Source organism: Argiope bruennichi, chromosome 9 (assembly GCF_947563725.1).
Source record: "Argiope bruennichi chromosome 9, qqArgBrue1.1, whole genome shotgun sequence".
Lineage (NCBI taxonomy): Eukaryota > Metazoa > Arthropoda > Arachnida > Araneae > Araneidae > Argiope > Argiope bruennichi.
In genome coordinates, this window is record NC_079159.1 from 33,154,324 (window position 1) to 33,178,484 (window position 24,161).

General features: G+C 25.7%; 1 protein-coding gene across 1 annotated transcript in view; it reads left to right on the plus strand.

Moving 5' to 3' along the window:
• LOC129983995 (TBC1 domain family member 9-like) overlaps nt 1–22,520 on the plus strand; it is a 41,356-nt gene extending 18,836 nt beyond the window's left edge. The window contains exons 15-28 of the mRNA XM_056093738.1: nt 288–396; nt 1,312–1,501; nt 2,728–2,874; nt 5,903–6,014; nt 6,104–6,164; nt 8,723–8,899; nt 9,575–9,682; nt 10,635–10,745; nt 12,688–12,876; nt 14,622–14,781; nt 15,605–15,730; nt 16,514–16,584; nt 17,298–17,388; nt 20,690–22,520. Coding sequence (XP_055949713.1) covers nt 288–396; nt 1,312–1,501; nt 2,728–2,874; nt 5,903–6,014; nt 6,104–6,164; nt 8,723–8,899; nt 9,575–9,682; nt 10,635–10,745; nt 12,688–12,876; nt 14,622–14,781; nt 15,605–15,730; nt 16,514–16,584; nt 17,298–17,388; nt 20,690–21,087 — 2,050 coding nt within the window. The 3' untranslated portion in view covers nt 21,088–22,520. The remainder of the gene's footprint in view (nt 1–287; nt 397–1,311; nt 1,502–2,727; nt 2,875–5,902; nt 6,015–6,103; nt 6,165–8,722; nt 8,900–9,574; nt 9,683–10,634; nt 10,746–12,687; nt 12,877–14,621; nt 14,782–15,604; nt 15,731–16,513; nt 16,585–17,297; nt 17,389–20,689) is intronic.
• Nucleotides 22,521–24,161: the final 1,641 nt, after the last annotated feature.

The following is a 24,161-nucleotide window of genomic DNA, read 5'->3' on the forward strand; positions in this document are numbered from 1 at the left end:
TAATAATCTAGAATATATAATTCCTTTTGAATGTAATGAATATCTTTATGGGTGCTAATATATTTTGAATTTAGAACTTATAATGTCTGACGGGAGTAAAAATAATTTCATCTCATTTTCACAATTTATTTTTTCAAACTTTTGATATATTGATTTAAAATTTAAGTTCATTTTATAATTTTTATGATATTTAAAAATCTGCTTTCTCATCTTTTTAGTACTCATTTTATTATAGTAACAATGAATGTATTTTGTATATTTCTGAAACATGAATCCTGTTTGTTTAGAGGTGTTTTGGCATACCGAACTTGCAAAGACCGAGAGTTAGTACTGAAAGGGCTTCCTATTAAGTTGCGAAATGAATTGTGGATGCTTTATTCAGGGGCTGTAAATGAGGTATTTTTAAATTTCATCTCTGTGTATTAATGTGTGTTCATTTTTGAGTAATAAAAATTATTGTAATGAATCTTTATATATCGAGATTTAGATAAAAAGCTCGAGGTTTTGTAATTCCCAAGTAAAGCAAAAAGCAAAAATGTGTTTTATCCTTGATTTATTTTGTATTCTTCTTTCGTGGAAATTTTTACTATTTAAATAAAATATTCTTCTTATGTAAAAGAAATAGCCTTTCTAATATTTAATATATAATCTAATATATAATATTTAATATATATTTTCTAATATTTTAATATATTTTCTAATATTTTAATATATTTTTAATTATCTCAAATCTAGTTGTCATAAATATTTATGATTATTTAGAAAATTTATTAATGTAATCAATCCATAATCAATTTTAAACTATGTTTTCTATGTTAACTATGTAGTCAATTTTAAAGTTAATCTACTACATTGATTTAATTGTTAATATCACTAGTAATTTGATTAAATATATTTGCATATCATCTAGTTAAACTTTCAATACTCTGGACAGCTAATAGCTCATATACTGTTATGGAATGCATCAAATAATTCAATGAAGCTATAATTATTTTCAATAGATGCATTTTTTATTTTATTTAGTAATTTTAGCTTATGACAGTTCTTTACTAACAGAACACACACTAGAATAAATATTTACACATCATAGAAAAAAAATTGCAATGCTCAAAAGCTGGGCCTAAATATTTAACATTTTTTTTCCTTGTAGAATAGAAAAGGTGGTGGTAAGGGGGGGGGGAAACTCTGCTCAGTAATTGGATGGATTGGATTTTGGATTTTTTATTTGTCAGTAAAAATCAAGCTATGTTTTTTTTTTTCTTCTTCTTCTTCTTTTCTTATTCTGCAACCTCAAGTTTTTAAATTTTTTAGTTGATTGTGTATCCTGGATACTATGAATGGCTGGTGGAACAGAGTAGAGGGAAGTCTAGCATTGCAGCTGAAGAGATTGAAAGAGACTTACATCGGTCCCTTCCAGAACATCCGGCTTTTCAGTCCGACCTTGGAATTGATGCACTTAGGCGAGTTTTAACAGCATATGCATGGAGGAATCCCAGTATTGGTATGTTATGAAATTTTACTAATAGCTTTTGTTTGCTGTTTAAAATTGCTTATATGTTAATTTTAAAGTTTTTGTTCATTATTACAAACAAAAAAATTGTTCCTAAAATCTACTCTTATAATCTGTCAGTCTTTTAATACTTAGCATAATGAATTTAAAAACCAGAAATATTTCCTTCAAAAATTTAACTTCAACATTTGAATATATTGGTTAATAATTTATGGGCATTTTTCAAATTAGTTTTTTTTAATAACCTAGTTATTTGATAAAGCAATTGATTCAATCATAATTCATTTTTTGATGCATGAAAATCAACGACTGGCTGTATATTGAGTTAGCACAACTTTCATGCTCAGTTTTGTTTCTCTTAACACTTAGCTTAAATTTAGAAAGCAAATTATTTGTAAATCATCAGTTTAATACAGTTAATATCAAAAAGTATATCTAAAAAGTTACTAAAAAAAGTATGTTCTATTAGATAGAAAGCAGTTAAAAATATCAAAATAGATTGTTTTGTAGAGCATTAAATTCTCTTTGAAATAATATCAAATATTTTATCAACATATTTTTGGGGGGATGATTGACTTATTATTCAACTGAATAATTCTTCAATACAATAATCTTTCAGGCATTTTAAGCAATTTCAATTTTTTATTGTTTTTATTGAACGGAATTGTGCTAACACCCTTTTATCAACATTTATGATTTATTTCTTTTTAAAGTTTGCACTTCCTTTTAAATAAATGCTAGATTGATTAGGCAGTTTGGGCATTTACTTTCTTTTATAATCTAACTATCACTTTATTCATTTCACTAAAAAATGGAATTTTTATTATAAATCAAGAGGTAAGAAAACTTATTATTAAATGAAAATCAGTCTAATGATTTGTTGATCAAATCTAATGCCATCAAGAAAAAAATGCATTTTCTCTATTCATATTATAAATAATGTGATGTTATAAACGCAATAAATTGTTTTTTTTTAATATTGTGTTTAATTGAAAAAAAACATTGACAAATAATTTTTTAACTTTAGTAATTTTTTTATTAATGTATAATAGTTAACAAATTTATTATCAGTGCATTATTTAAAACATAAAATTGTGGAGTATTTAATCATTCTATATTTATGTACTTTCAGTTAATACAATCAAATTCAGAAATAACTAATGAATGTATCACTCATATACTTGTAACATAAAATATTACTTTTATTTATTTATTAGGATACTGTCAAGCTATGAACATTGTTACTTCTGTTCTTCTAATCTATGCATCAGAGGAAGAAGCGTTTTGGTTATTAGTGGCTATTTGTGAGAGATTGCTACCTGATTATTTCAATACTAAAGTTGTTGGTGCCCTTATTGATCAAGGTAAGCCAATGTTTCAAATTTTCCCATCAGGTAGGAATGAATTCTATGAAGATTTTGTATAAAATATCATATGCATAAAATAATATATTTTAGGTTGGAAAATCTGGAATGTTTAATCATGCTATTTATTTACACAAATGCTTTCTTTTTTCACCAAGAACAGAAACCAAAAGTCTAAGAATTTTATAGTTGAATCTTCCCAGTGCAGTGGTTATAGAAATGGATAACAATTTTAAACTTTTTGTAAGAAAAAAAAAAGAAATAACTTTCCCTTTAAAAACTGGGGGGGGGGATGGTAAGAAGTAACTAATTTTCTTTCAGAACAATGGATAGAATACAGTAAAATATAGCTACTTTTAGAAAATTACTTTTATATTCAAAATGCCTCAGATTTTTGCTTTAATGAGGAAATTTTTTAAAGTTTTTAAAGATTACAGTTCTAACAAAATCACCTGATTATATTCCTCTAATGACTATGGAGTAATAATTCATGAATTTGTGTAAGATTCAAATTCATTTCTGAACATATCAAAATGGACATCCCAAAGCTGCCTTCATTAAGAAGACACTACCCACTTAGTAACATCCCTCATTTTTGTACATGAAAAGTGTACATTCATACAGAAAATGTGCTCAGTGTGCAAAACATGCAATATCTCTTTATGTTTAATGTACATAGATACTGCTTCACACAGTTTTATTCGAAATGAGATATTTTGAATTTTATATTTGATATTTTAAATTTTTGCAATTTAGGTATGATAAATGCTTATTTTTTGTATATTAGTTTTGTTTATCTTGATTTATAGTTAAGATTTATATTGAATTCAATTTATATTAATTCTTTTTCTTAATTTGCATGCATTAGATTTAGTTTATTTATTTAAAAAAATATTTTAAAATTGTTTATTTTTAATATTTTAAATGAATTTAATTTCTTAGAATGTAAATAAAAATGTTTATGGACCTTCGATATTTATAATTATTGTTAATATCAATTGCATAGGATTTGATTTTGTAAACATCTCTTAAGATTTTTTTACCAGTCAGTTGCTCTAATTGGGCGATGATCCCAAATGAGAACTTCTTGCCCTTCATTGTGCAGATGGAAATTTGTTAAATGATATTTTTAGAATAAAATCTATGTTAAGACCACACAATTAATTCCATTCATTATAATTTTTCATTATATTTCAAGAAATTTTAATAATCTGTGCATGAAAGCATTAAAGATAATTGAAAGTGATAGTACAAGAAAGCTACATGTCATATCGATGTCCCAGTTCAATAATTCTGAATATGATCCTATTATATTTTGATGTAATTAATTAAACTTCCCCTATAAACAGCATCATACAAAGCCGACGGGTGAACGAATTGCTACGAAATTTGGGATATATACTATACACAAGATGTGCTCACAGAATTAAAAAAAAGGAAAAGAGTTTGAGTTTCGAAATGTCCACCAGATTGTGCCTTTTCTGGAAAAACATTTACACACTAAATAACTGAAACGGAATACAGAAACAATATTAATAATCCAGAACAATAATTATGAGTAATAAAATGCAAAACCGAGTAAAGCTGTCATTTCTAGGAAAAAATGTCAAGATTTGCATGCTTGCAAAGAAGAAGAAGCTTTATGCAAAACAGGTTAGGGTAAGAAACGTTTGCAGTTGTTTTCATGTTTTATGTCGATATTACCGGCTGTAATGATGACAGTATTTTGTTGCAATGTTGAATGACTGAAAGAACTCTGTAATGCTTCATGTGCGAAACATCACAACTGATACAATTAGCTGATATGAACTGAACAGTTACAATCTGCTGTTGAACACACTGTCCATCAACTTGAAATTTTGGAGTTGAATTAAGGTGCTCATATGGAACATCTTTCCCTGCATCATCCTGAACACGATTAACAACAGCTTCTCTTGCGCAATTTCGTCCTAGTCTGTTCTTGCAATAATAATAGCTGCAAACTGAACTTTTTTTCCCCTCAAACAGTATACTGTTATTTTTTTCTTAACTATAATTAGTGTGATTCAAGGCGATCAGAAACTAGTCAATAAATGTTAATATAATCCGTTTTGGTCGTTTATTGTGTTAAATTTAATGTTTTTCTGGAAAAAGCGCCCTCTGGTGGACATTTTGGAACTAATTATTTTTCCCCTTGAAATTTTGTGAGCGCATCTTGTGTATAGTCTATATACCAAATTTCATTGCAATCCATTTTCACCCGTTTGCATTGTAGGATGCTGTTTATGGGGAAAGTTTAATTATAACCAACCTGTAATTTAACTCCATTTACATTTAAAAATCACTATGTTCTTTGGAAGGAACTGTATTTGTAGTGATAGTTCAATATTTTCACTGATATTTCTGTAGCTCAAAAATGCATTAAAACATTTGTTAATAACTCCTTTATAGTGATCATTCATAACTTTCTGTGTTTTATCATTAATGAGTTGTCACAAACTTTAAAAAGAATTTAGCATGAGAAGAAATATGCAAATGGATATTTGTGGATTATCAAAGCTAATGGACAAGTATGAAAAATTGAAAGTTTGTTAAGAATTATTTAGATTAATTGCAGATAATATGTTTACCTAAACTGTTGATAATATTGATGTTATATCACAAACTAATTAAAATAATTGATGACATGATTTAGCTAAAAACTGTCACATATACTGTGCATTAAATTAAATTATACTGTGCATTAAAAGAACTTTTAAAATTTTCCCCCCTTTTCTTCATTTTTTTTCCTAATTACTTTAGAATATGATTTTTTATATTAGAGATTTTAATTAAATAGGCAAATACTATGAATTATATGTTTAAATTTTTTCAAACAGTATTTTTGTAAGGTAAATGATGAATTTATTTATTTTTCTTTTTAATATTAAAACACTTTATAATCTAAGATTATTTGACAATTGCATTGAACCATATCTGCTTGGTTTCCTTCTAAAGCTGTTTTACTAAAATTTTTGAGTACATAATATTTATTCTTTCAAATTTATAGGTGTTTTAGAGCATTTAACCAGTGAACATCTTCCTGATGTTCATGCGAAGTTAGTACCATTTGGTGTCTTATCTATGATCTCTTTATCATGGTTTCTGACAATATTTTTAAGGTGAGTTATTTATTCTTTTTACTTTTTAAATCATGGTTTGTTTTTAATTTTGATCATTATTGTCATTAATTGTTTTATATGTTTTTCAGTGTGATACCTTTTAATTCTGCTGTTAATATTGTCGATTGTTTCTTCTACGATGGTGCTAAGGTAAAATTCTAAAATATTAATTTCTTTGTTTTTGCATGACATAAAGAAACAATGATATGATTTCTAATTTCACAATCTTTTTTTTTTTTTTTTTTCTAGTCTTGCAACTTTTTATATCTGAAATATTTTATTTTGACTAAAGGAATTTTGATGTTGGTTTTATAAAATAGAGAGAATTTTTTTTGTTTGACATGAGCAACTTATAAGCATCTGTTGAATATTTTTATGAGCCAAATTATCATGATGGAACTTTTGAGATTTCAATAGTAAATATTTATTTCAATATTGGTCACATGAATGTTATAGAGTTTAAGACATGATATGGTACAGCATATGACACATCTGCATCATCAAAGTATTTTTAAAAATATGTATCTATTTATATATAAAATTGAATATCCATTTACTTGATTCTTTTACATTCCACACCCCTAGAGTGATTCAAATGAAATATGACATGTATGTTTCTTAGCACTTTGATGAATTAAGTACTATTAAAAAATTTCTATGTCCTTGTAATGGAATTTAAAATGTTTAACATTTTTTTCATCTTAACTTCTGAACAAATCAGCACACAAAAAGTTATTCTTACACCATTTTAAAATTTTATTATCATATAATTTTTCTCTGATTTTTAATGTATTTTTCCAAAGTTGATTTAAACAATTTTTATCAATGCCATTTTTTTTTGTTGAAATATTAAACCTATTGCTGCTTAATTGGTACCTATTGTGCGTGTTTGTCAATGTTGAAGTTACTTTCTTCAGACATTTTTACTTTCGCTTTTGTTACATAAATTTCTTTAGTTTGGGTTGAATTTGTTATGTAGTACCGTTTGATCTGTGCTTTAAATTCTGTTTTTTAAAAGTGTTGCAGTTTAATTGGTTGATCTAGTTTGTGATGAAAGAACTAGCAAAGTTCAACAGGTAATAAGGATCAGGAAATGATATCTAAAAATTTATTAAAACATCCTTAATGTTAACTAAAATGATTTTGAGAGATCATTGACCTTCATTGAGCTTGTGAGCTACTTCAACTAAAAGTAATAAAGACATATCCTAAAGGATAACAAGAATCAATGAATGAATGAAAGAAATTTAAAATACATGCCTTAAGTACCCACTCATACTTGTCATCACAACCAATCAAAAGCTTATTACATAATTTATGAATGTTAATAACAAAATGCTTCAGCAGAAGAAATAGTTTATATGATAATTCATCTTATTTTCCAACACTTTATTCCAAAATTTTGTACTGAAAGTTTTTTTCCAACTATTTTTTTTTTTGCTTCTATTTATTGAATAGGATTTTATTTCACTTGATAAGTTTATTTATAAGTTCAAAATCTATTTATTAGATTTTGAATATTTGATATCAAGGTTTTTTTTGTTTTTTTTTAAATAAATGTATAGAACAAATATATGCAAGTTTATATGATAATTCATCTTATTTTCCAACACTTTATTCCAAAATTTTGTACTGAAAGTTTTTTTTTCCAACTTTTTTTTTTTTGCTTTTATTTATTGAACAGGATTTTATTTCACTTGATAAGTTTATTTATAAGTTCAAAATCTATTTATTAGATTTTGAAAATTTGAATATCAAGGTTTTTTTTTTGTTTTTTTTAATAAATGTATAGAACAAAGATATGTAAGCATAGTTGCAGGTACAGCGGCTAATATGTAAAGCCTTCATTTTATTCATATTCTTAAAATTAAGTATTTTCTAGCTACTTAAATTCATTTTGATGGTCATTTAACTTTCTCTTAGGTTTCAGGCTCTTATTTCTGTAAATTTTAATTGTTCAATCTTAAGTTGCAAAATCATGTGAAAATCATCTTCTGGAATATATATGAGCGTTGAATATGTTCTAGCAGGATCTCTTGTCTTTTGCCTTACTGTTGTGAATAAATTGTTCAAGAATTTTTGAAAACTGCTAAAAAAATGAATATTTTGCTTAATGATGAAGACAGCAAGTGAAATTGTGATTTAAAGGCATGCCTCTCTTTTTTATTTACCAAAGAAACATTTCAGATTATTTTATTGAATTAAAGAAGCTACAAAAATTAATTTTCGTAATTTGTACATTGAAACCAATATATATTTCTTATTACATTTTTATTGTATTTTCTTTTTGTTAATATTTTCTATTATAGCAAATAAAGCCAAAAGAACCAGATGCTCAATCTGTTTCTCAGTTTAGTATTATGATATTATGAGTATACACTGAAGTTTTATTTAATACTTTTTGCTTAAAAGTATGGATGTGGTAATTTCTCTTGTAAAATTGTCGATGTCCAAGAAACTTAATTAAGATGTAGGTTTAAACAACTTGTTGTAAATTTTGTGTAAATATTAATGTACACATGTCTTAATAATTGAAAATAATTTGCCAAATGCATATTTTAAAATCATAATAACTAAACAAAATTTAAATGTGTACATCTAGGTTGAGTAGCATATTGTACCTCTCGTTCATTTGAGTTCACTTGTGACACTGTTGACATTTTCAGATATTTCATCATTAATGCATGAAATTTATTATGCTTTTGTAGGTTGTCTTTCAAATTGCATTGAAAGTTTTAGAAGCAAACAGATTTGAATTATTGGCAGCAAATGATGATGGAGAAGCAATGACAGTTTTAAGTGATTATTTAAGTAGTGTGGTTTGCCGCAATGAGGATTCTTCTTTTATCAGTTATCAAAACTTTGTTCCTGAATATGAGAAAAGGGTATGTATAAACTTCTGGTACTTTTTATAATGAATAAATTACTTATATAGATATAAATATACAATGGCTTTTTTTTTTGTCTGTTTAAGAGTGTTTAGCGAAATATTTTTTTAAAAATGTTAAATCAAAGCATATTCTGGATCAGAATTTTTTAATGCTACGGTTCTGATGACGTTAAAGACATTAATAATATTAGTATTATGGAATACATTAATGTTTTGATTATGAATTCTTTGACAGCAAATGTCTCTGTAGTTTTTTTTCTTCTTTTTCATTATAAATCCTTCAAAAAATCATTTAAAATTTTAACATTTGATTCATAAATAAGTAAGTTTATTAAATTTAATTTTGTTTACCTTTAATTATTATTTTATTTATTTTGCCATTTTACTTTTATATTTGAAATAGTAGAAATTCCTTTTTCATAGATATTATTATGGGACAGTTTTAAAATATTTCATATTTTAGACATGAATTAAATAAAGTTTAAGAAACTGTAGATTTATAGAAATAGGTATATTTGCTTTTCTTTGTGTACTTTCCAATTCCTTTTAAAATGTTATTACATACATGAATATATATGGAGAAAATTAATTTCTTTGTTTAAATTGTGCCAGAATTAATCTACAAAAGCTGCTTTGAATGAATAAATTGATTATATCTTTTTTTTTTCAGAGAATCCATGTGTCAAAGCTAATAAAGGATGCTTACGCTCAATATGGTTTTATAACTAATAGTACAATTGAACAATTACGCATGAAGCAGAGGCTGCGTGTTGTTCAGGTATTAACTGTCTAAATGTTTTTCTTGTTCCTTAGTTTTATAGTTATTTTCTATAATAAAATAATCAGATAAGTTATTATATGAATTATTTTTGTATATATAAGCAAGCCTATTTTGTTAATGCAAAAAAAAAAAAAAAAAACTTTTATCATTAGTAGATTTTAACTTTTCTATGCTTTTCAACTATTCATGATTATGCATTTTTTTATCATATTAGTTAATATAGCCAGTATTGCTAGTTTTCAAAACCCTTTCATGTGGATTAATTTTCATACAAAAATACTTTTGTGTGACATATGATAATAAATATAATCATTTTATTGTCTAAATAGTTTTTTAAAATTAAAATATCAATTGATCTAAACAATTTTTTTAAATAGTGACTTTCTTCATAATTTTATAATATTTGCTATGTTAATACTCAAAACTTGTTCATGAATGATGAAGTATAAGAGAGGTTTTAAATAACATTTTGAGACAAGTAATCAAATAACTACTTTTTTATTAATAAAAAACTTGATAATGGTCCCAATTATTAGTTGCTGCAGGCAGAAATTGTTAAACATCTTTTAGAATTTTTCTAATTTGCTCTGTTAAGAGTTTTCTGTATATGTTATTGTCCTTCAACAATAAAAGATATTTCATTTTTCATGTGAAATAAAATGAAATAAAAATTAAAGGAATAAACAATAGAGTAGTTTGAAATCTTAACTGATAATATATTTGTTGCTAATTACATGCAATTGTATAATCAATGGCATTGGTGTTAATCTAATTACATGTTATCAGCAGTGAACATAACAGCATTTAATGTTCACTTCTGATATATATTTTATGTTGATCTTTCATCTTTTTATGATGATTTTTATGAATATGTTTTGTGATTATCTTTCATCTTTTAAAAAAATTCATTGGCTAAGTTAGTAAACATTTTAATAATTTTCTTAAATAGGAACTGGAGGATACAAATCGCAAAAACATAGTGAGAAGTGTATTTTATGATGATTTAGTCAAAGCTGTTTTTTCTCAGCAAGAAGTAGATGATGTTTACACTTTTATAAAGGTAAAAATTTATCTTTCTTCCCTATTTTTAAAAAGTAGAATTCCTGTCTCTGTCTTAATTTGCTTGTACCATTATATTTAATTATAGTATTTAAAACACTGCAGATTGACCCATATGTTAGCAGAGTTATAGCTTATAATCTATATAATAAATGGTCTTTTATGTTTTCAATTGAAATTTGATATTAACTAGGTAATCATTTCAAAATTTTTACAAAAATTATTAAAAAATGTAATCTTATTTGCTGTTTGACTGCTCGGAAAATGCCCTCAATAAAATCAATCAACTATTGTTATTGAAACATTGATTGAGAAATTTAGTTTATTTCTTTAACTGATATTTTAATAAATTTGTTTTGTTTTATGATGCATCTTTTGATGTCTAAAGTAACTTGATTGAATTGAATATTGAAAATATTCCATTCAATTTTTGATTTTATATATATATATATGTAATGATATTTTGACTCTAATTTCAATTTAATCATTTTCAAGATTTTGTCTTAATTTAGCCCATAGTAACTTCATTCTAAAATATTCTCTTATTTCGTGGTCCAATTCCACTGTCTCTACTTAATTAATTCAAGAGAAGCTTTGTTAAACTGCTGAATCAGCTAAAACTAACTTTCCCACACTCGGCGTGAAGAGACAAAATACCGTTGATGAGGCAAATTCTTTTTTAAAAAATCTCCTTGTGTTTCCCCTACCTTGTCCACGCATGTAATGAAAATCCCTATCGAAATCTCATAATACATTAGCACTATGAAGAAATATTTTCCCTATCAAAATCTAAGGTTATATAAGGCAAGGAATAATTTATTGCGGCCTTTTTTCCTGACTTCTGCTTTGTGACGCGCTGTGGTGGACGTCTTGTCTGCGTCTCTGCTTGTAAATAATTATGCTTTCCCGATGGATTAAAAAGAATTTTAAAATGTAAAAAGTCTCTTCACTGTCTTCAAACTGCATTCTGCTTCACATAAAATAAGTCTTACATATATATAGTTTAACCTTTTTGAATTCCAGCTTTGAATTTGGTATTGATAAACTAGACCAATTTTGAATGCAGACTAATTTGTCTTTATATTTTCTTTAAAAAAATGAAGCTAAAATAATTTTTTATAAATTTTCAGGTCATAAATTTGATTAAATATCAAAGAGTATAATTGATTTTTTTAGGAATTTTACTTCTCTATCTTAATAATTAAGAAATGAAAATATTTTATTATAAGGAGAGTTAAAAAAAATTATCAGTATCTTCATTTTAATTTTAAATTATTTTAATTAAATTAAAACTGAATTTATATGAAACAGTGAAGCTAAAATCTTTTCAGATTACTGATTCAATTTCATATCAAAGAATATAATTTGTTTACTTTGGAAATTTGCTTGTTTGTCTTAATAAGAAAAAGGAACATATTTATTATAAGGAGTTCAAAGAAATTATTAATAATTTCTTTTTAATTTTCAAAATTTTAATTAAAGTAAACAATGAGTTTTTATTGAAACAGTGAAGCTAAAGTACTTTTTGAGCCAAAAATTCAATTGCATATCAAAAAATATAATTTATCGGCTTTGGAAGGTTAATTATCCTTCTTATTCACTTTTATAATTTCATTTTAATTTTAATTTATACTAAATTTTTCCAAAAATATTTGTATTTATCCATTTAAAAAAATTTAATTTTTTACTGCACTTCATGATTATTTTTAACCTAAATTTTCAGTTTTTCACTTACTTTGAGATAAAATGTAATAAGTATGTGAATCTCATAATTAGCATGATATTTAATGTTATTAACAGTAACTCCAGAACTGAAATTTTGGGAAAGTTTTACTTTAAGACATATTTATGATATTAATAATTAAACAGAAGCATTTTTTAATTGTTGATTTATATTGACAAATTTTAAAAATTGTAACTAATTTGCTTGTTATTTCTTTTAGGAAGAGCAGCTTCAGCAAAGGTATTGGAGTCCTACAGTTATTTGTAATGGGAATGAAAAGTATGATCCGTCGGTTCCATTTTATGAACAGTGCCTGATAGATTATGATGTTTTTAGAATATTTTTTAACCTCCTGCCACCTTGGGGACGAGGAGAAAATGCTAAAGTTCTTTGTGCTCGCATCTTTCAGGTAAAAATTCATTCTCACAATAGGAAATTGTTTAGTTCCAAACATGCAGAATCGTTAGTGCAAAAAAGAAAAAGAAAAAATAAGTGCATAATTGTTAAAAGTTGTTTTGCAAAATTATTTTATCACTTTCTTAGTATCATAATGTGTTTTTAAAATTTTCATCACCTTTTAAATTTTTTCTCCTTTATATTTAAGCTATTAATAACCCATTGGTTTATATGCACATGCAAATAGAAAAAGCTTTCTTAGATTTCACACCTGATTTTGTATAGTTTAAAGATCTTCCATCTGATTATGTCATGTCCATTGGAATTATAAAATTATGCAATTGGATAAATTGAAGTGACTCACTGACTTTTAAAAATATTGTTTTTATGATCTTGGAGGATATTATGTAACCTACATTGTTTATTATGAATGTCGATATTAAAAGAATTGTACACAGCTTGAAACTAAGTATAGTATTTTTAGAATTAGAAAAGCATATTGCAGTTTAATTGTTAGCAGCAAAGTAAGAAAAAAGCCTCAACCTTTTTTAAAAATTTATGATGAATAAGGGACATTTGATTAACAGTTTGTCATCTAGTGATGCCATATTAGTATCACATAAATTTTTATTTTATAATTTTTTTAATTTTATTTAATATTTATTTAATTATTGTCTATATTATAAAAATTATAATTTCTACAAAATCTCACAAAACCATACCATTAACAGAAGTCTTACCGGTGCCACACAAAGAAATTGCAATCATTCATGTGGACAGCATAGTGTTAATAATGAGATAATTATTATTTTACATCTGTAGATTAGTTTAATAGGGAAAATTTTGTTCACTTCTTAAATGCTCTGTTAAAAATGATTTATTTGCAAGAAAGAATTATTATTGCTATTTTGTTTATATTTTTATACTTTCTTGCTCAAACCATCTATATTCAGGAAAAAATTTTAACTTTAATGTCAAAATGTCAAGTATCATCTTTGTCAAAACATTTTAATGAATTAAAACGCTTTAGTTAAACTACATCTGCTCTCATATTTTATGCGATTGTTATATACTGTCATAAAATGCCATATGTCACTAGTGATGATGTCGTGTCCGCGTTCCCACAGAAAGGGGGTGCAGTAGCTCCTGAGGTTAAGGATATGTCACTAGTAATTCCAATTAGTACATCAAAATTTATAAACTTTGGTATATTTTATTTTCATCATTTTAACAAATCTGTCTTAATCCATCTGTCTTTAAACTTATCATTATGATTTTTTTTATTGCTATTAAATAAGAGAATTCAGGATTCTTAAAGGTAGATTACATTGCAAAAAAAAAATCTATAATGAACAGAATATTAACAAATATTTAAAATAACTTGCTCTCTGAAATGTACTGATTTTCAAATACAATGTTAATTCATAGGAAACTTCTGACTAAGTTCTTTTTTAAAATATTCAATTACAATTTTTATAAATTATAAAAGTGTACCTGCCCAAAATTAATAAATGATCCTGAAAACACATGCATTAATTTGGAATAAAACTTTTAAGAAAATGTATTGGGAAATTATATTTCATCTTTTAAAATAATTTATCGGATTATTTATAATTAGTTTGATTAATTATTTATTCTTGATGAAAGATAAGATTGACGATGGGACATTTTTTGCTTTTATTATTAAAGGAAAGCATTATTAATGATAATAGCTTAATGATTTGTAATAAATTTTGCTTTATTACATTTTTCTTGTAGCTAATTGATGACAACCAAGACAATATGCTGAGCTTTTTAGAATTTCTACAGTTTCTTGCCATAGTTTGTCGTAGTGATGTTGAAATGAAACTAAAAATGTTTTACTTGAGTCATTTAATTAGTTCACCTGATGTAAAAAGTGAAACTACTTCACTTTCTGGTAAGTATGAATCATTAATTATTAATCTCAGTGTGAACTATCTTAATATTTTATATTATTAATACTTCTTTGTCTGTGATTATTTACTAATGCAAAATGCCTGTTAATGAAAATTTTCTTTGTAAGTTGGACATACATTACTCTTATTCTTTTGTCTGTTAATAAATAATTAGAAATATTGCATGATTAAAAAAAAATCAAACCAAATGAAACAAAATATTCTAATGTTTTAATTTCGCAATTTGTAAAAAAAAATTAAAAAAAATGATTTCAATATTTTTAAATTGAACAGATTTTATTGACAGCAAATTTAAGGAATAAAAGTAATTTTTAATATAGCATTTATTTATTATTTTTTATGCACCTCTAGGTGAACCAGAAGAAGCTGCTGAAGCTGAAGAATTCTTCAGTAGTATTGAAAGCAATGCTACTTATTCTTTTGTCTGTTAATTGAACAGATTTTATTGACAGCAAATTTAAGGAATAAAAGTAATTTTTAATATAGCATTTATTTATTATTTTTTATGCACCTCTAGGTGAACCAGAAGAAGCTGCTGAAGCTGAAGAATTCTTCAGTAGTATTGAAAGCAATGCTACTTATTCTTTTGTCTGTTAATAAATAATTAGAAATATTGCATGATTAAAAAAAATCAAACCAAATGAAACAAAATATTCTAATGTTTTAATTTCGCAATTTGTAAAAAAAAAATTAAAAAAATGATTTCAATATTTTTAAATTGAACAGATTTTATTGACAGCAAATTTAAGGAATAAAAGTAATTTTTAATATAGCATTTATTTATTATTTTTTATGCACCTCTAGGTGAACCAGAAGAAGCTGCTGAAGCTGAAGAATTCTTCAGTAGTATTGAAAGCAATGCTACAACTAGTGAAGTGGATTCTGTACAGTCATCTTTTGAACATCCATCTTACTCAAATTCAGTGATTGGTATGCTTATTTTATTATGTTTTTTAAAAAAGACTTCTGCACTTTCCTCATTGAGATAGTGATTTAAGTCTTCTTTGTTTAGAAACTTCATTCTGTAATTTTCATATTTTTTTAGAATCAAAAATTATTTTTGAAAAAAAGTACTTTTTAATGTGGAAAAGTCTATGATATTCTGTAGTTCAAGAAAATGACATTGATGATTTTTTTAAAGTCCTATCAAAATCAAAATTTCAATATCAATCAAATATTTTCTAGACATTTGAATTAAAAAATTTATTATTATGTTTAATAGAAAAACCCAAAGACACTTATTTCTTAAGTCTTTTGCTATTTATCCCTGAAAATTCAGTAATATGAAGTAAACAACTAAATATAAAAACTCGATTACATTAACTTAATCTATTTAGAAATGCTTTATTGTTCTTGTATGTATGATTTTCATAACAGAAATGTAATTCATTAAAAAAATATTTTTTAAACGTTTATAAGCTGATTTTTATTATATTTTTGGTTTTGAATTTGTATATGATTTCAGATTTTTTTTTTTTTTTTTCTTACCACCCACAGTAGTGTTTAAAAGTGCCTTTGTTATAAAATAGAAACTAGTGTTCATTAATTTTTTAAAAAATTTAGTCTATTTTTAATGAATAGGATAATTTTATTTCTTAATCATGCTTTTTGATTTTTTTTTATATACGAATAAAAATGGAAATTTTGAGAAACTTTGTTCTTTAATCAGAGATGTTATGAATGCAATTTTTTAAATGCATTTTATCTTTCTAGAAGTTTACAGTGCTAAAGAGCTTAAAAAATTCTTGTTTAGCACAGATCTAACCTTGCCAAAAATGTGTCAAGTAAGTGTTTTAACGTTTTTGTTAAAATATTATATATTTAATGTATAAATATTTCTCGTTACTAACCATACTGTTTTCTTCTATTTTTTTATTAGTTAATTCTGAATATAAATAAATATTTATATATAAAAAAAACATGTAGCCCCCCCCCAAGTGTATAACATTGATATTTTAAACTCATATGCTATGTTTTTATTGAATACAGGCTAGTATAATGGTGAATATACGAGAATAATATCTATTTTTCTTTTCAATTTTTGCATGCAATTTTTTTTTGTTGTTGTTTGTTTAAATGAGCTTTTTTTATATTTTGGATAAAATACTTGTGTAATAACTTGGCACATTTCTGATGAAACATAGATTTCAGAATTTTTGGAATCATGTAATTTTTCAAGAATTGCTCTAAAAAGTTGGTGTATGAAAGTGAAGAATTAGAATAGTCAAATTTGATATTCAAAGAAGTATTATATGAATTGCGATTCTTGTTTTTGCTTCATTGTACTTTTAGTTACAGTTCTGTTTCGAAAGAGAGGTAATTTTGTATACTTAGTATACTTTATTTATGACTAGTATATTTTATGTTATATTAGTATATTTTAAGGTATGGCCCATAAATGGAAAGTGGCTAGTATATTTTATTTACACACTAGCTACTTTCAACAATACACCCATCTTATTTGTTTTACAATTGTTGACTCTTTTTTCAATTGTAGGAAAAATTTATTGATCTGTGGAAGTCCATGTATGATATGTTTGTAATGCATACAGAAGAACAGAGAATATATCATTGCATAGCAACTTTTGGTAAGAATGGAAAAAAATTGTTTTTTTAATTTACACTTTTGAAAGTATGCTTAATTATATATAAACCATGCTATTAAGATTAGAAAAACAAATCACACAAAAGCTGGATACTAAATTTGTTAATTATAAAACAACAAGCAGAAAATTAAGCCTTAGCTGTTTTCTATAAGTGTAGCTTTTTTTGATTGAGCAAGTTTACTAAGGAATGGGGAAAAGTAGCTGCAGCAATAAAAACTTATATTTTACATCATGCAGACAACTTTTTATATGACTTGAAAAAGAATAACAAATATTTGGAACATCCAAATTCATAAGGATGCTATTCAACAACAATCTAGCCATGTGTTTTAGTGAAAAAAAAAAGTTTAATTGAAAAAATAGGAATTGCCCATAAATATTTTACACATACCAAAAATAAAATTTGAGCTGGCATGTTTTTCATGCATCATAAAAACAATCATACTGGCTTTGTTGTACACACTTTATTGACAGATTTATTAGTAGATTTTTCCACCATTCTTGGGAAAATTTGTAAATCTTTGATTTGAAAAACCCAAACCAAAATACTTTTATTTTATTTATTTATTTATTTTTAAATATATGCTGCTTCATCGTCAATACTTACTTTGACTTCCACAAAATTAACTATTTAAACTACTTACTTAGCAGTTATTTAAACTGAATTTTTATCCTTGATTGTAATTTTATTTGGAGTCAAATTTGTCATTATATTATTATAATTTTAAACAAATTAATAATATTTTGTTATTTTATTATAATTATTAAAATGAAAAATAATTTGTTATAAACAATTAAATGACTGACACTGCTTGATCAGACTTTATGCTTTTGGCATAAAAAGGGCTAATTGAACTAGTTGAATCAAGTAAAAGCCAGATTTGAGGGGAGGGGGTGAATCTAACGCTGTCATTATGAAGGCAAGGCATTTATTATCCATGTGATGGTGATGAATTAACTAGCTATAACTTTTACTCATTACTGTATGTTAAATAATTGTTACACTAGGTAAAAAAAGTAGAAGGACACTTGATTTTGTAACAATAACCGAAAAATATTTTATTTTTACTGAAAATTTTTATTAGAAACATTTAACAAATATTTCAAAAATACAATTTTAACATCAGAATTATGATGTTCAAACATAAAATATTAATGGCAACAAAAATAGTTTCTCTTTTTTGAAACTTTGTAAAAAAAGTAGAAGGACAGCATTATAATGAATGAAAAAATAGTGACTTTAATAAGGAATGGTCTTCCCATTGGCTTTTATAACTTCAAATATTCTGTTTGGAAGTGAATTGTATATAGTTTGAATTTCAGTTTGACAAAATTGTCCCACGAGTCATTCAATGCTTCTTGAAGCTGAGTTTGCAAATCAAATTGCCTTCCATCAGCATAAACTCGACGAACTAGCATTGCCCAGATGTTTTCCACTATATTAAGGTCAGGACTTTTGGCTGGCCATGGTAAAACATCCACATTATTTGTTAGGAACCAATTTTTGATTCCAGTCGCGGTGTGAATGGAAGCTCCATCTTGCTGAAACTTTCACTCTTCACCCCCCATGTCAGAGGCATAAGGAAGAAGCTCGGAATTCAGCACTTGAATGTAGCCTGTATGTTTTTGCCAACCATTTAAGAAAACCAGACTTGTCCTTCCTCCGTATCCAACAGCCAACCAAACCATTAAACTCCCTCCTCCCATTTGTCATGTTGAATAGTATTCGCCTTCAGTCCCCAGACAATGCCAGTAGTGCTAATATCCGTCTGGACCGTCTAAGTTAAATTTCTTTTCACTGGAAAATATCACAGAAGTCCATTCTGTAGTCCAGGACATGTACTCCTTAGCCCACGCTAAACGGTTATCAATGTGAGCTTGTTTCCACTTAGGATGGTGTTTCCGTTTTTTGAAAATGAATTTTTTAGATCTTTTAATAGAGTTGTAAACTGTTTGTTTCGTCACATGATTAAGTCCTGCTTGATTTCTTGCCTTTGAAACACTTCCTTTGTTCTTCTTCAGCACACGAGCAAGTTTTCTTTCATCACGTGGTGTTAATTTCTTCGGTCTACCAGTTTTCTTTTTATTTCCATTTTTATAAGGATTTCTGATAAAGTTTGAAACTGTATTGGGGCTTACCTGCAACAATCGAACAATCTCTCTGACACTTTCACCATAATTTTGATATGCGGAAATTTACCCTTTTTGCAAATCGTTCAAAGGTATTCTTTTAGGCATTTCTGAGAACGGACAAACAACATAACTTTTAAATAAATTAGATTTTTTTGACAGAAAAGGATAAACAAAGTACAAAATCACTATTTAAATAAAGAACAACTCACTAAATTAAATATATTAGCAAGTGTCCTTCTACTTTTTTTACGCATTGGAAATTATATATACTAATTTTCTTAATAATATTAGTGGTAGATGTTTAATTTTTGCCTAAAATGAAAACAAGGGTCATTAAACTAAATCTACATAAATATTTGGTATTTAGGAGAAAATAAGATATATTAATTGGCAAAAAAAAACACTGTCCTTCTACTTTTTTTACGCAGTGTATAATAATAAATTCATTTGAAACTTAGTTGCTATAATAATAAGAATCTTCCACACAAGTTTTAAATTTTTCATTTGCACAAGTTTTTATGATAAGTTTTATTAATATATTTACATTAATACTTAAAAAAAAATATGGCATCTTAGTCATTGGCAAATTGAGACAGTTTGCAATTCTAGGCAGTGTGCATTCTGAGACATCTCTTTTGATGAACTGGTCATTATGTATTTTCACATTTCATTTCATTTTTAATTTAATTAGAATGGCAATGAATTATTATAAATTTTATTAATTTTATGAATATGCTTTCAGTTATTTATTATGACTCATGACTGAACAACAATCATGTTTATACACTATTAATTACACTTTTTAAGCAGACGCTTTATGTTTATAAAGGCTTGTGTATCGAAGTGCTTGATAATCAGATGCGATTCTGTTCAATTATATTCGACAAAATGCTAATATTATCCTAATTTTTTATAACATATTTTACAGATTTATTCATTAGATATTTATGCTGATAATTTTAATTTTATCTTGATGTACTTGCTCCAGTCTAGGTCCAAGAGTCTTAGCCTAGTGTGTCTTATCAGAAATCTGCTTCTGCTATTTGTTGTTTATTTTATTTTTCTATAGCATTTTAAACAATGCTGTTGTGAAAGCATTTTAACATAGGCATATCTGAATAACAATTTTTTTAATCTGAAATTTTCAAAGGTACTTTATTACTACAAATTGGAGAACTTGGTGCTGTTGTACAAACCCTCGAAGAAATGGAACTTTATGACGACAATCATAGTACCAGAACTCAAAGTCTTCCGGTGGAATTGTCCTCCAAGTCGGAAGTACCGGAAATGGCTTCACCTGATAGTGAATCTGACAATAGCCAAAGCATGTCCATCCCAGTTCGCTCTAAGTCAGTCATCGACAAAGCCGCAAACTCTGAATCTGCTGATGATCAGGCACAGAAAGAATGGGCCATTACATTCGAGCAGTTTCAGGGAACTTTGTACACACAACAATTTCTAATTTCTCAGTTTGATTATAGAATAAATCTCTCGCAAGAAATCGATAGCTATCGCAAGCAATGTTTTGAAAAAGTGACAACTTCCTAAGGCACTTTTTATGAAGTCACCAGAAAAAAAAATATGCTAGTCTTTTTGTTTTATCGTGTTTTATTTTTTCTTCTTTTTTTTAAATATTAGTGTTGTCTAACATTGAAGTTTTTAAATATAAGTCCATCTTTATCGTCACGTCCTTGAACTTTTATCTGTTTTGTGTGAGTGATGAAAAACAATATAATTAAATAAAGATAGTAGAGCTCAGGAAATAGGTTATATTTGTTTAACTCTTAAATTTCTTAAAATCTTGTGGAAATATATGAACATTAAAAAGTATTCAAAAGTAACATAGTCTTTTACCATCAAATAATGTTAATGTAGATGTTGAGATGATATTATATAAAAATTAGAAATTACAAATGTGTAGTCATCCACTGTGAAAAAATAATTTATGTGTGTTATGTAGTGGTTAATTGCAACAAAAATTATAAATTTTAAACAAAAATCATAAATTTTAAACAAAAATTACATGCCATGAAAACATATATAATAATGATGATGAAATTTTGATATGAAAAATAAAATTAAAAAACAATCCTTTGGGTGATTCCAAATTGATGCTATTCATTGATTGCTATTTCATAATGAATGTTCATTATAAATATTTCATATCTATAAATATTTTCTTGGCTGAGCTTATAAATTCTAGTCTGCAATGTTATTTTTTATTTAAAATTACTGATTGTTCTTTTACTATGGGTGACTACACAGTTTTTATTTTAATAAAGATAAAACACCCAAAGAAATCTATTATTTTAAATAAAGTGCAAGCAAGATTACATGAAACAAATTTTGTCATAGTAAATGTAAATGATGTAGTGATGAATAATATAATTAAGTAAAGCATATTAAAACCATTGTACAATAACATTTCACTTTTGAAATTCAATAACTTTTTTATGGTAAATAATTTCCTCCCAAATTTTTGAAGTCAATTTTGTGACTTATACTTTCCTGCCATTCATATATTAAATTTGCTATGTATCTGTAATAATTGCTTGGTAGTTTTATTAGCAGTATTTTTCCAGGGGTTCTTTAACCTATGGCATTTGTACCATTAATGGTACATTACATTATTTTTGGGGTTACAGTTTTAAAATACATAAAAATATTCTGAAGAATTTAAAATGATAATCCATTTTGCATTTTGTTTTAATATTTATTTTCCAATAAATATACATTTTTTTTTTCTTTTTCTGGTGCTTACATTCTCCATATGATAAAATATGGTGCTTGATAAGTTTTCAGTTTAAGAAATATATCAATTTTTATATATTTCACTTGACATAAATCTCATGATTATTCAATAATGATAACTTATGGAATTTTTAATTAAAATGAATTAAATACTATTTTATTTTTATCAAAGAAATAAAAATTTTAATACCTTTCTACACATTATATCTTTATGAAACTTGATTTTCAGCCATTCTATTAATTAAAATTAAACTTATGAATAAATGCAACTTGGGTCTTAACTTATGCTTGATATTTACAAAGATAAAACTGAACATATCAAAATTTTTTAAAAAAAGCAAGTTTAAATATTTTAATTCTCAACAATAATAATTTTTGAAGTATTATTATTTCCCCTTTGCTATTATATATTATCTCCCCACTGTTCACTATATTATATTAATAATATATATTCCATTATAATTTACAATTTTTATTTACAAATATAATTGAATACTATAAATTATTCTTTGGTTATAAATACCATTTAAAATGTATTGATTCTTAATTGAATAATGTTTTTATAATGATGCATGTAATGTTCATACTTATTTATGTGGTACAAAATTTAACCCATTGATTGTCAGCGAAATTTATAAATGTTTAATTTTACAGCAGTTTCCTATGAGATATCTTGTAAATGGCAGTGAATGGGTTTAGAAGGTTGAGAACCCTTATACCACTCCCTTTCAAATGTACAGTTTCAGTTTCCATATGGAGCCTAGCAATCATAAAAATTTTGTACATTATGAAAATAACAGCAATTTTTATGTAGATGATTCATAATATTTTATACAAAATAGTTAAGCTCTGCTATCATTTATGCTGCATTATATGTTATTGGACACTCCTATGTACAATTGTAATTTTTTTATTGTCTTTTGGTTTTTTTTTTAATGTTTTATTATCTTAGATTTGAATAGAAGAAAAAATGCATTTTTTAAGTAATGAATCATTCCATTTTTCTTATTGCCATTGATTGATGTGCAGTTTGAAGTTTGATCTGTGATGTAATTGTTTTAAAGTAGATATTTATGTACAAAAATTATCATTATTATTAAAATGGAAATTTTAATGACTAAGACACTTTTTTTGTTTATAGGTTTTTGTAATTTTAGTGTTATTACATGTTTATAAATCGAGAAGAATTGTTGATTACGATGTTTTCAGATTTATATTTTTGTAAATATTAAAATTATATTAAATTTTTGCTGTATTGTCAGTTATCAAATAACTTTATATTTATTCCATAAAATAGACAAGTGAGTATAACTTTTTTCCCCCTTTAACTGTAAACTTTTTCTTCACTGAACTTGTTGAGTGTTAGCACATTCATTTTTCTTTATTCAATACTTTTCTGGCATTCTTCAAAAATTTAGTATGTTTTATGGTTACTTATCTAACTTAATGGAATTATAATTGCTTCAAACAAGGTTTCTTAAACAAGATTTTGATTCCAAAAAGGAATGGTGTGTCCATATTAGTGTTTTATTTTCCTTTAAAACCGAAATTTATGTAGTTAACATATCAAAATAATTTTATTTTCATTTTGTCAATTTCCATGACTAAAAATTTTCTATCCACCAGTTTTTCTGTATAATTTCTGCAATCATAATGAAATGTGAAATATTTAATTAATTAAATTAATTTTAATATTTAATAAAATATTTAATTAATTAATTATATAATTAATAATTTATAATATATATAATATTTAATTTAATTAATAATTAAATATGAAATATTTAATTAATTAATTAAAAAAAATTGCATTGGGGTTATGCTTCTTGTAACCAAGTTTAGGAAACATCTGCCAACCATTAAAATGCTTG